Below are 13,393 nucleotides of genomic sequence, written 5' to 3' on the forward strand. Positions count from 1 at the left end.
CTGGGTATGTGTGCGTCAGTGAGCGATTGTGGAAAGGGATCTGTGTCAGAGACTGCACTGAGAAATCTCGTTGCTATATATAAATGTGCACAGAGAAGCATGGGCCAGTCAGTGAGCAAGAGAGGGTGCCTGAATGAATGAAGAAACATATCTGCACTATCAGATCAGCTTCTGACACCCATCTCCTGACACACACCAGCTTTGTGACTCTTAAATGTGCTTCCCAGGTGGACCAGGGAGGAGGCACACAGGGCAAGACTGAGCACTGACTCCTCAGTCCTCCCCTTCCAAGGGGAGGCTTGAAAAGAAATTCCATCTTATTTCAAAGCATGAGAATTGAATAGCATTGACTGAGTCTCTGTGAACTTCTGCCTGATGCACAACAAGCCTTACTGTCAGCCTGGAAGGACACAAAGCTGGCCAGGATTTGGCAACAGACCACACGTGGTGCTGGTGGAAGGCATGGGCAGTAGCTGAATCCCCAGAAAGTGGACAATATGTGGACACACCTGTGAAGCAGGAACCCTTCTCATCCCCATATAATTAGGATCTCTTTTCCCACTGACCAAGAAAGCCTGTTACATGTAGGATTTGGTTTTCTGTGTGGCTCCTGTTTTCCACACAAGTTTCTAGCTGATAAAAGTATGGGCTTAGTTTTAAATGCTGCTCAGCACTGTCAGCTCTGTACCCTCTGTTCTCACAGGGAGCAACTGGTGCTCAGAATCTTCAAATCAAGGTTTCTGCGATGACTCCCCCAAGGCCACTTCGACTGGGAGGGCAGAGATGTATTCCTCTCCTTTCATCTGACTCCTGCTACCCCTCAACTCCTACAAAAAAATCCCTCCTTTTTGACAGAAGAGGTTCCAAATCTCACTGGAATAAATTTAGCTCACACCCAATAACCAGGGTGTTTAGGACTTGGTGATGAACAGCTGAAAATTAATTTCCTGAACACTGACAGAAAAAGTAAAGGAAAATAACTTTGTCCTTTCCAAAGCAAGGGATGTTTCTTGTGCTTTCAGGGAAATGTTGCAAATGACATTTATAACAAGGTTCTTGAAGCAGACGTTCAAGACGTGGCAGCACGTCTGTTTGCAAGTCAAGCCCCACATGGCTCAGTATGTAAACTGGACCCCTCATGTGCCATTACCTGCCTTAGACATAAATGAAGCTTCAGCCCCTCCCCCCCCCCAACAGTTTCCTATTTTTGCATAATCCTTTGACAATACAGCCCTGCAAAGGTATTTTACTGAAATCTCCTACCCCAGCGAGAAACCTCATCTCCTTTTCATTTTCCCCAGTTTGGTAACATTTTTTTTACATTTAAGTTCCCCTCTTTTTAGTTTTCATAGCAAATAAAAGCTGCAAATGGTGGGGTGGGTGGAGTGGTGTGAATTAAAACAAACTAAAACAAGAGTCCAGGCACAATCACCTTGTGTCTGGGAACGACAAGGGCTTTCCTATCAAAGGAAACTGAAGGTCACACTTTCCCTCATTGATCTTGCAATGTTTGTTAATTACTCTGTCACTGATGTGGCGAAGGATAATTAAACAGCTCTGTTTATATCTTATATGCATAATTATGTGCGCTGCCACTGAACTCGTGAAGACTAGAGAATGTGCCTCTCCAGAAGGGGAACGGACAGACGGAGATGAGTTTCAGCTGCATTATTAACAGGAGGAGGAAAACATGCGCACACACAAAAGGAGGAAAGTTTGATGGATTCACAAAGTGCTGAGATCAGGGGAGGGGTGTGTGCAGGTGGAGCAGATTAAGGGAAGATCTTTCAATTACAGATCCAGCCCAGCTGAGTGACAAATGGGGTGGGAGCTGCTCTGCCCTAATGGAGAGAATTCAATTCACCCAAAGCTTTTATCAAGGCTTAGCACTCATACACCCCCCCAAATCAATCTGGGGGAAACCTGGGTATCAGAAAGGGAGTAAGAAAATCATCTTAGGCTTTCCCCAGTATCTCTTGTTGAACTCAGCTTTTGAATGAACCACAAAAATAAAGCAGAAGCAATCTGAAAATAAGACATACACAGCTGGAGGGAGAACACACGAGATGGTGGGGGAAACAGGTTTGGGAGTGGGCATTTTCACCAGCTCAATCCCGAGCTCAGGGTGGGCAAAGCTCGAGGACTGGGCCCCTCATGAGGGGAGGCAACACCACGACACGAGCGTCACCTCAGCTCCTCCAACCGGGCCGAGGGACCATGAAGCAGCAAGAAGGAATGGCGATGTTTGGTGTTGGGTGGCTCTGTAGGGGCTCTCTGGGGACCATCCCAGCCTTGCCCTGGCTTGGTGCATCCTCCCGCAGGCTCCCCCTGGTCCAGTCCAGTCCCTGGAGGAACACCTCGGTGGCCATTCCTTCCAGAACCTTCATCCCAGTGCCTGCTTCCATCCTGCCCAGGTGCGGCCCGGCCCGGCCCCGCAGGTGGGGCTGTCCTGTCCTGGGCCATGCTCGGTTCATCTGAGGTCCCGCAGGTCAGGGCTCGGCATCAGGCCTTGGGAGCCGGGGAAGGGGCAGCCCTGCCAGAGTTCCTGGCCCTCCCCCAGCCCGTCCCGGGGCTTCCATGGTCAGTAACCACTAATCAAGGTGCCCCGTGTGGCCATGAGTGTGGTTAGATAACCCAGCCAGCCTGTGTGTGGACACCTTGCAGAATCCACCTGGGATTTGTCTCAAAAGCTGTCTCTGCTTCTCTTCCCCTTCATGGGAATACAAGACCAGGAAACCAGCACCCACCACAGCTATGGCCATCTGAGTGGTGTGAAGGAGTCTGGAGGGTGAGATTTGCACTACCCAGGGACTTGTGGTCAGGAAGGAGCTATCCAGCCACATCTACCCTCACACCACCCTTCTTGGGAATGGGAGGCTAAGCCAGAGGCAAACTCTGTATGGTCTCAAGAGCAAAATGACAGGCCTCTGCAAGAGGATCAGGGCTCTCAGTGCTGCAGGACCTGGCATGGACACAGAAAATGTAATTCTGAAGCTGCCCCGCATCAGGAAGTGGAGGGGACAGAGGGCTTACCTGAGGTGGTTCCTGCCCCCAGCTTGGAGCCTGGTTCGCCACTGGAGGACCGGTAGGCATCGTCCTTCGCTGGCCCATCTGAATCCCTGTCATCCAAGAAGTTACCATCCTGCGAGCCCCTCAGAGCGTCTGCCTCGTCCCCATTATCTTCCTCATCGCTGCAGCCCTTGGGCTGCACCATGTAAACCCCTTCGGGGGGCACCTCTGCGCTCTCGGTGCCCTTACATTCCTTGCCCTCTGCTCGCCCCAGCAAGGGCTCCTCATTGTACTCCCCGTTCACCCACTTCTCAATCACCTCCCTCCTTTTGTCCTCCTCGATCTTCTGCACACGGCTGAGTCCATCTGAAAACTCTGTCCCCAACTCCTTGGTCCCAGGCTGGGGCAGGTCCTTGTTGCTGCTCTCCTGCTGTGGCCCCTTGTCTGCACGTGCCTGCTCAGCTCCCCCGTGGTCGAAGACGACCTGGCGGCTCAGCTTGGCACAGATGGCATTTAGCTTCAGGCCGCCTTTGCGCTTGGCAGCCATCGTGGGTTTTCCTGAGGCTGCGTCAGTGCATATAGTTCTTTCAGCTGGGAAGAGAGAGGAGAAAGAAGTAAGCAAGGGCATTAGTGGGATCTGACAACTTAAACCCAAACAGCAAAAGGATGGTGCCAACCCAATGGGCTTTCAGGCATGGCCAGTGTCATCCTTGGAAAGGTGGAGCTACTACGTGCTTCCTAAGCTCTGAGTGGAAGCCCAGCCAGAAGAGCTCAGTGAGAAGCATCCTCTGAACCTGCTGGGACCAAAACATGCCACTGGCCACAAGAAAGAGGCACTTACTTGCCCTGGGACAGAACTGGGCTTGAAAGGCCCCAAACATCTCAGGCAGATGAGCATGCTACCAACCTTTGCTCCAGGCTGAGGCAGGATACAAGTTTGTTAAAAGTTCGGATTGCCCTCTCCTTCGGACTGCAGCACCACCCACTTTAGGTCCCCAGCTCTATCCTAGATGTAGTGGGTGCCAAAACCACACCAGCCAGCGACTGCACCCAAGCACCTCCAGCAGTGACAACAGTTTCTCAAGCCCAAGCCTACAGGCAGTGAGGAATTCACCTAACAGAGTCTGTGCATAGTCTCAGAGAAGAGAACCAGCATGCACCTGAAAGAACCAGTAGGGAGGACAGGAGCCCCGGCAAGTGTGTGTGCTGGAGCACCAGAACTAGACTGGTGTGTCACAGTGGTATGGAGAAAATAGCTGTGGGCTGGTACTGGCTGATCAGGCCCCTTTGCCTGCTTGCTCTTGCACACAGGAAATTCTGCTCTCATACTTCCCAGCACAATCAGCTAATTAGTGTGAGTTTGTTATTTTAATGTAGTTTATTCATATGTGACAGCTAGTAAAGGCGGGGTGAGAGAAGGTGGGGGGAGAGAGGAAGAAGGTAAGGTCTTAACTTCAAGGTCACAGAGAATCTTGAGCTAAATGGTCTCTATCAGAGTCACTTGCATAATTATTGCACCAACAATTAACAAGGCTCAATCCCAAATAAAAGCAAAAAAATTATTCTAAAGCAGCTGCATTGTCTCATTTCTTTATTTATTTTTGATTCCTCTGAGAGATGCCCAGACTAAGCAGGGTTAAAGGACGGAAGGCTGACACGAGCACACAGCCTGGCTCTTTCCCCAGAGCAGAGCCAAGGCAGACCCTGCCCTGCACTCCAGGGCTCAGGAAGAGCACTCAATAAAACACTTGCTGGTCACACATGCCACAGGAGTTACTGTGGGGACACTGCTGGAGGTGAAGCTCCCTCCAAAATGGGCTCTTGGATTTTACATTGTGTTGAAGGAGGGGCCAGTCACATGGAGAGCGAACAGACCATGTCTTCAGACCTCAAATGATGAGGTTCCTCCACTGCACAGGAGTCCCTCGTGGCAGCTCAGCCCACACCTCCCTGTCACCAGCACAGAGGTGCTGCTCCACAGAAGCACAGTGAGATTAATCAGACCCCCTACAATGCACCCAGAAGCCACCATGACAACCCCTAATCCTGTAACATGACAGCCCAATACAAACACACTGAAACTTTAGACCTGCTGTCCAACAGCCAGAGAGTGGCTGCTTAGCGTAAACTCCTGACAGCTTCAGACACGCTTCCCTGTCAAGGACTGCAAGAAAAATAACCCCCCGACAAATATATCAGCCCCCCACACAAAGGGAGGCAAAATGTACTCCTCCACTTTCCAAACGCACCCCCCGGCACTACCACCTACGTGCAATCATGCTTTCACGAAGGGAAAGCACACGATGCTCCCAAACACGTACCTCCCCATCTAGAAATTACAGCTGTTCAAAGAGCTGTGTGTATGCGCTGGCACACTCCGTAAACATAGTCCTACATGTACAGGTTAAGAAGTCCCATCTCCCCAAAATACATTCCTGTGCCTTCCCCCACGCATTCCCCTTTCACACATTCCCCAACACAAGCCCGCAGCCCTCTCGCATGCAGATGGGCACCGGCAGATGCCCATAAAGCTGCAAGTCGCTATTTGCTGGCACCTTCCCTTCCAATTGCATTCCCACTATGTAGGGCACAAAGCGAAGGCTTAACCTATGCGCAACCAGTACCACAGAGGGAATCTCAGGAGGCTGCTGTGAGCTCCTCATGGAGCCTGGCCAGGACACCTATGGCTCATGCTTACGGGCTCAGGCCAAGGGCCAGGAGAGCCCCGATGGCTGCAGGTGGCTGGGACGGAGCCTCCATGTGGTGCCTGCCTGGGGCCAGGGCACTGGGTCAGCATGGAATCACCAGCCTCTCTCCCAAACACTGCCTGGTGATTCCCTGACCATGTTCTCATGATACCCAGCCCTGCGTGACTGGTGAGATCAGCACCGCTTGCAGCTGGAGATAACTGGGAGGCAGACATGCGGCAGCCTAAATCCTCACTGCCCTACCCCCCTCTGCCAGGAGGGCAGGTATGGCAGATGGTGTGGGGTCAGTAGCTCTGACCAAAGAAGCTGTGACCAGTCTGGAGAGATGGTCCCGTGGAGGATCGTCTTCCTGAGGCCTGGTATCTTCCCTCGGCTGCTAGCTGGAGAGCCCGTGCAGAGGCTGTCAGCTCTTTAGTGATTGTCAGCTTGTGATTTCAGCTCAGCTCTGCAGGGCAGCCTCCAGGCCAGACCAAGGAGAGAGACGAGAGGCCTGTGTAGCTGTTCTGCACGAGGCAGCTTTATTGGTCCATGCTCTGGCGAAGGGGAGCTAGGGACGAGCATCTCTCTGCCCTCGTACGGGCAGGGGGCTAGCTTTATAGGGATACAGGGGGTGGGTGTCAGAGGGTAAAGGCCAGTGGGCTACAAAGGATCTGCATAGGGTCTCCCAGAGGATTCTGGGTCTGTCTTCTTCTCGACGTAACTGAAGAGTAGCTCCCTTTCCGGGGGGGTGCCTGCTGGGAGATTTAGGCAATCTCCTTATCTCAGCAGACATCCCTCCAGGGCAGTGGCTGGGCATACCCCACAGGCAGGTCCCATTATTCTGGTCTGGAGGTGAGCAGCCAAGTGTGTGCACCAGCTGGCAAATGAATATATAAATATTTATTCAAAGGAAAAGAGGAACAGACGTTCCTGAGGCTGCACTTGCTGCGTATGCAGCAATTCCAGGGAGCCTGCAACTTGTCTTTCATTCCTGTTCTGCCTCCTTCCATCTCACACACCCTGGCTTTGCCCCTCTACCTCCCCAGCTTCTGCCCCCCAGCTCCTGTCCTGTCCCTTGGCATCTTTCCTTTCCCTTCTCCTTGTGCTTGGGATTTTTCTCTTTAACATTCTGAGAATCTTTTCCTAAAGTTTAAGCTAAAAATAAAGCAAGTTCTGAAAACATACCACTTCCCTGATCTATAAAACTAACCCTCCCAGAGACCTTCCTGGAATGGGATTTGCTCTGAAATACCAGGGCTCTTGCACATCTACATCTCACCCATTCCAATATAGGTGGAAATCAGAACTCCCAGCTTCTCCTGTCAACCTTGCAACCACCTCTCTCCAAGTCTGGACACATTATCTTTCCATTCCCTTACTTTCTTGTCTACGGGATGGGAGGGACATTACCTCTAGCAACATTTCTGTTCCTCTCTTTTATGCTGTCAAGTCCACGAGCAGAAGGAAAACCCTTCTTACACAGAAATGCTGAAGATGACCCTCAGATTGGAGGGGACCAGAGCACCTGTGTTTCATCCTCTTGGGCAGAGGGAGAGAAGCTGAGCTGCTGGATGAGGGATCGTATCTGCCCAAGGTCAGGACTGCCAGACCCCTGAAGACAGGCAGAGGCACCCTCCCCCCAGGTCGAGCTCCCCACCCCAAATCACTGTTTAAAGATTCCGGGCTAAGTAAACATCCCCCTTAATTTTCTTCGTCTAAATAGAAATGTTTTGATTTCACATCAATCTAAGGAAGCCATTTATAACCTGAGCCTGTCACACGGACTTTTCATCTCTGCCCGGGACAAACTCTCCCACAAGCTCTATTTACACTGAGCACTTCCTCTGAAAACAATGCCACCGGGAGTTTACTCCTCTTTCCCCCTCTCCACACCCTTTGAGGAGACACGGGCTCTTCCCCCTCTGTACCCATTCCCGTGGCAACTCGATGGCAATCCTCCCTTTGAAGGAAAGGTACAGCTTGCTGCAACCAGGGCTGGCAAAGAGATCGACAAAGCTCACCCTTTCGCTGCCTTGTCAGCCCAGACTGCTGCCCATGCTTCACCCCTCTCCCCCAGGTCCCCACGTGCTGCCAGCACCTCACATGCAGACCCCGGCCCTCTCCCTCCATGCAGCCCCTGAAGCAGCACCGTCTCACCCATGAACTCCACAGTGGGGTGCTGCGAAGCTGGGCACGGCTTAGCCCTGCCTCCCCCGAGGGAGAAAACGGGCTGTGGGGGACACACGGTGTGCAGGAACAAAAGGATCTGCAGCCTGGACCGAAACGGGCCATCCCAGCCAAGGGGCAAACTGCTACAAAGATAAATCCGGCTTTGTAGGGAGAGGAGGAGAGAGCCTAAGCCTGGCTTTAGCTTGCCTTATCAATTGGTGTGTCAATGAAAACACACCCTGGCAGAGGGGAGAAAGGGTCCCAGCTGGAAAAAAAGGGCATATGGGAACTGGATGAACCAGCTGGCATGGGTGGAGGGTAACAGCAGGAGCTTACGGCTGTGGGAAGAGCCAGGGTGCAGGGCGGACCCCTGCCCTTGGCGCAGGAGGGCCTGTTCTGGGGGGACAGGGTTGCTGGCTGGGGAGGGACAGCGTTGTCACTTCAGAGGGCTGGGTACATCGAACAGATGGAGCTTTCATATTCCTATTGAAGAGTTTTAAGCCCAGCTGAGCAGCTCCGTTCAGGAGGGAGGTCCCAGTGCCAGCTTTCCAGGAGCTGGAAGCTCTCATTCGATTAATTATTAACGGCATTATTTGGGGCGGGGAAGGGGAGGAAAGGACGGCTGACATGCTGCACAGTCCTTTTCTTTTTTAACCACTGTGGTGCAAACTTGACTGGAGAGATGCCGGTCTGCCCAGTAATCCCAAACAGGGAGGGCAGCACGGCTCGATGGGGTGGGAGGTGAGGGTGCTGCACACTTGGAGCCTCTTCACATTTGAGCTGCAGTCCCTAAAATGGAGCCAAACCTTCACAGCAGAAGGCCACTGGAGCATTGGGAACATGCTTCTCAGGAGCAATGCCCTGGCACTGCCCAGCCCCATGCTGGGAGGAGGCAGGGAAGGCAGCCAAATGTTCAGCCCCTACCAGAAAACATTTTTCCTCCAGCATGAAGACCTGTATTATCCCAGGCCGGGCCAGGGCAAAGGCAGAACATCCCAGGCATGGCCCTCAATGTCTTAGAGTGGATTTAGTGTGTATTCTCCCCTCTTCAGTTTATCAATAAAACATTTTATTGCTTTTAGCCCAGGAAATGACCTTGGATTAGTGGATGCTGTCTGTTCCGGCTGACCTTGGGGAGTTCACAAAGGCTCTTTAACAACCTTCTCTGCCCTGGAAGCATGGATCCCGCCTGTGCGTGTCTGCGAGGAGCTGGGGAAAGCCCTCGGTGCAAGACTCAGACCTGACAGGCTCTAGATCAGCACTGGGCAGGCAGGACAAGGAGAATCGAAGACGTGGGAGGAGAAATGAAGTGAGCAGCCAGGGCGTCCTTACCGAAGAGCTGCCAGCTTCACTCCCTGCTTTCCCACAGCCATGAGGGCTCTCCCCACACACCTCATCCATAAAGTGGGGAGGAAAGGCTGGGGACTCTGCTCTGGTCCCCCCAGCCAGCTCCTCCCAGAGCACAGTCTGCCTGCAGTCCTCGCTGCTTCACTTGCTCCTGCCCACCACACTGGCATCTACAGACTCACAAGGGCTACTTTTCTCCCTATCTGCAGCACCCAGAGCTTGGTTCAGCCCTGGCTCAAAGGGGCAGAGAGCAGTACCAGTTCCCTCCAGCAAGCCCATCCTGCTTCCCTTTGCTCAACCTTCTCTGCTGCAGAGTTCAGCTGTAATTTCCTGGTGACAGTGAGGAGCAGTGCACAGAAATCAGCACTGGGCAGTGAGCGACAGGACACCCTGAGAACAGGGGGAAGCCATGGCCTCTGGAGTCCTGGTGCCCTGCACTGGAGCTGCCAGCTGGCTGGGCTGTTCCTGTTTCTCACCTGGCCACTTGGCTGCTCCAGTGCTGCTGACGGGGTTTCTCTGGGAGAAGAGCTTATGAACATAGGGACCCCCTCCTTTCCACAAACATAAAATAGCCACAGCATCTCTGAGCAGTGTGTATTTTCTGTGCAGAATTGTAATTCTGAAGGGAGAGAATGGGACAGGAGAAACCCGAGAGGAATTTTCCTCCTCAGGGGAGCAGACACAAGTGAAGAGTAATGAGCACGGAGCTGTAAGTCAGGGCCAGCTCCCTGCATGCCACAGGGCACAAACAGCCCACCCCCTCAGGCAGCCCCCTCGCTCCCCCATCAACACAAGCCTCCCTTTTTAGCCATGTCCTCTCCCAGTGTCCCCTGGTACTGGACACAGAAGTCCCCATTCTCTCCTGCAAATATCTCAACCCTTCCAGTGCTGCCCACAGAGAGAAGCCCTCCTGGAATTGCAGCCAGCAGGCAGGACCCCCTCCCCAGTGCCTGCTCCCAGCCCCCAGGTGCCCGTCTCCTCCAGTCGCATCCTCCTGAAGAACGAGCCCTAAAGTGTTAACGGCGATTGGTGAAATGGCACAGCAGATTGCTACAATAAATAATTTACTGATATTTATAAATATTCAAATCAGCAAGCTTCAGAAATTGAAAGGGGGGGACTCAGTTGACGGGGAGGAGGGATGTTTAGGGAGGGGAGGGGGGTCTGACATTAATTCCCAGGCTCTCCAAATTCACTCGAGAACTGTTTCTCATTTCAAACAAATATTAAATCTTTTGGTGTCAAGCCTCCAAAAATAAAATAGCAAAGAGAAAGTCACCACCTCCTCGGTGGCTGATGCCTTGTCTGCCAGGACTCTGGGTGCCCTGCGTGGCCCTGTCCTCTCAAACAGACTCTTAGTGGGGGAATGATGGCAGCCTGCACTGGCCAGGTGCCTGGGTGAGAGCATAAGCTCTCACACCCACACCTGTAATGCAGCCCACCACACCACCAACCACCACCCAAGACAGGAATTCCCATTACTATTATCTACAAGACCTTGCCTTGATCTTCCAAGACTTTCTAAATCCCACCAGGAAGAAAGGGCTGAATGTTGGTGCAATGAAGATGGAATCAGACTCCCAACTCCACCTGGGAACACAGCTTTGTGACAGAAACGGAACCGGAGGTCAGGCCCCCTGACTTTCACTCCTTGCCTCTGGAAGGGAATTAGGTTTTGGTGATTCGATCTGGGGATTATGAACCAGAAATGCTGGCTCCCAGCCTGGTTTCCAATCACAGTGTAACCATCAGTCTCCCCAGCTTTCTGTGCCTTAGTTTCCCCATGCAGGGGAGGGGGAATGAGGATGATTATCCACCAGTGAGCCTTACCCAGTGCTTTGGGGTCTCTGTATCAGCACTCTATGTCACTGTGCTGGATTGTTACAGTGTCTTTTCTACCTCTGAGCATCCTACTGACCCCTTAGATGGCCAAGGGAGATGATCCCATGTCTTCCTGTGGACCACCCCATTGATAACACAAGGCTCCAGCATGGGGTGAACTTCCCCTAGATGAGTAATGGCTTTTCTAATGCACGGGCAGGCTGTCAGCTTCCCTACTCCCAGTGTTTTATGGGTTTAACTGAACGGCTCTGAACTCCCTAGTAAGAAATAAAGTTATCCCTCAGCGTCCCTTCTAAACATTTCACTCAGTGCAAACGGTGTTTAAGAAAAATGAGGACATATTTCTTCTTAAGGATGCAGTATCCCCCTTCAGAGGCCTAATTTATGCCATATATCACTGGCCGGGGAGAGAAAGGCAGTGCAGACCTCACACTAGGAGTGAGCTGGCCATAGCACAAACGCTCCTGCTGCAATGGTGCAGTGGACTGCAACTCAAAAAGTCCTCCAGAGTCTGCAGAGTCCCTGCTGGAGAGCCGAGCTGGCTGGCAGGCAGCAGAGCACGATGGACACCTTCAAATGCTCAGCACTGTGCTGCCTCCTCAGCTGCCGCATCCTGCTGCAAGCACCTCCTCACCTGCCCTGCCACAACCCAGCCCGACTCAGGGCCCTTCTCCCCTCCATGGCTGAACGGTGACAGCCTCCCCTGGCTCCTCTGCCTCACCCCACCAGGCTCCTCTGACACTCCTCTCTCACCTACCACTGACCTGCTCTGCTGCTGCCCCACCAGCTCTTCACAGGCATTTGGCACAGCTGGTGGGGAAAGTGGTTCAACTTTGAGCAAGGATAGGACTAATCCTTCTTCACAGCTCTTTAGTAATGCACGTCTGAACCTTTTCCCAAGCAGATCTCAAAAATTACTCTAAATGTGCTTTGATCTTGCCTACCCCCAGCTCCTCACTGGGAGACCCACTAAGGGTCTGCTTCTCACCCGAGTGCTGAGGCAAAGCTCCTCATCTCTGCCCTTCCCTTTGCCTTGCTCTGCACTCATGTGCCCTGGAACCTCCAAAGGACCAGAAAAGAACGTCTTTCTGCATACAAGTAACACAGGAAGCTTCTACCATTAACAAAAGGAGCAGAATGTAAAGAAGAGGGAAAAAAGTGGGGAACAGAGTCAGGAATTCTGATTCTGCTCCCCACTCTGCTACTGCTCCTTCTCTTTGGGCAAAGGACATCATGCGGGCTCCCCTTCTGCCCTGGCTCCCCTTCATCCCTTCACGGGTCACCCACTGGGACAGGATTTCTTGCTCAGCTTAGTGGGCCCAGTGCCTCTGCAATTTTAGGTACTAATGCAAAGCAAATAACAACAGAGGAAAAGCACTGCTAGAGGACCGATTGAAGCTCAAAAGTCCCTTGTGTCCTGCTGCAAACTTCCTAGTTCATTTGTCAATGCAGGATCTTTGATAAGACATTTCAGCAGTTTCCTTCCCATGAAAACCTGCTCTCAGTGCTCCAACCCAATGCAGTGAGCGGGGTCTTGGGCTCCCCGGGCTGAGCAGCAGCTCCCTGGGAGCCTTCTGTCCTCACCATCTTTCTTTCAGGTAACATAAGGCCAAGAGGATCAGCTTTTCTGATCCAGTTTCTCTTCCTTACCTTATTTATTTATTATTAATTTTTTAGTTCGGTTAAAAGGTTTACTATCCAGAGGAGCACAAGTAGCCTCACTCAGCCTAAGTAACTCTATAAATCAAGCAGAACTGCTAACATCTACATCACAATCCTGCCGTCAATCTCCCCACAGGTTGTGAAGAAAACCAAGGGGAAAGATGCAAAAACGAGCTCATCACCCTTAAGTCCCTGCAGACTGGCTGTGGCCCTTAGAAAACTCCCTGTGAAGCTGGACATGTTGTCAGGGCAACTAAATGCAAACACAGTGCCTAATTTCACCTCTCCATATTGGCATGGTTGGAGTGCTGTGCCAGGAGGACACAGTGGATGCAGGGAGGGAGGGAAGGGGTGGTGGAAGCAGAGGGCTGGGAAAGCCTCTGGAGCCAAAGCCTGCTAGCTTGTGTGGGAGCCAGCTCCCAAGGAATGAAGATGAGGCCAAGACATGAACCTCTTGGAAACACGGCACAGACCCCTCTCTAAAGGCTGAAGGAGTCGAGACAAAGGGTGCAGGGAAACAGGGAGGTGAGATCAAGAGGGAACCAGACTTAGCTGCAAATACCTGACACTGGGGGAATAAAAAGGACCAGGGAGAGACAACAGATCTCTTAAAGGACAGATTCAGAAGGGAATTCCTTGAAGTTTCATCAGTCCCTCTTGGTGACCGTCTTTAATGC

At 52.2% G+C, this 13,393-nt stretch overlaps 1 protein-coding gene across 8 annotated transcripts in view; it reads right to left on the reverse strand.

The window, feature by feature from the left end:
- CASZ1 (castor zinc finger 1) overlaps positions 1 to 13,393 on the reverse strand; it is a 164,756-nt gene that overhangs the window by 44,996 nt on the left and 106,367 nt on the right. For all 8 annotated transcript variants that reach the window (XM_042032196.1, XM_042032200.1, XM_042032198.1 and 5 more), the window contains one exon: positions 3,034 to 3,600. In XM_042032196.1, the coding sequence (XP_041888130.1) occupies positions 3,034 to 3,600 (567 nt within the window). The remainder of the gene's footprint in view (positions 1 to 3,033; positions 3,601 to 13,393) is intronic.

Source organism: Corvus kubaryi, unplaced genomic scaffold (assembly GCF_017639235.1).
Source record: "Corvus kubaryi isolate FWS band 111438036 unplaced genomic scaffold, C.kubaryi_AGA036_p1.0 37352, whole genome shotgun sequence".
Taxonomy (NCBI): Eukaryota; Metazoa; Chordata; class Aves; order Passeriformes; family Corvidae; genus Corvus; species Corvus kubaryi.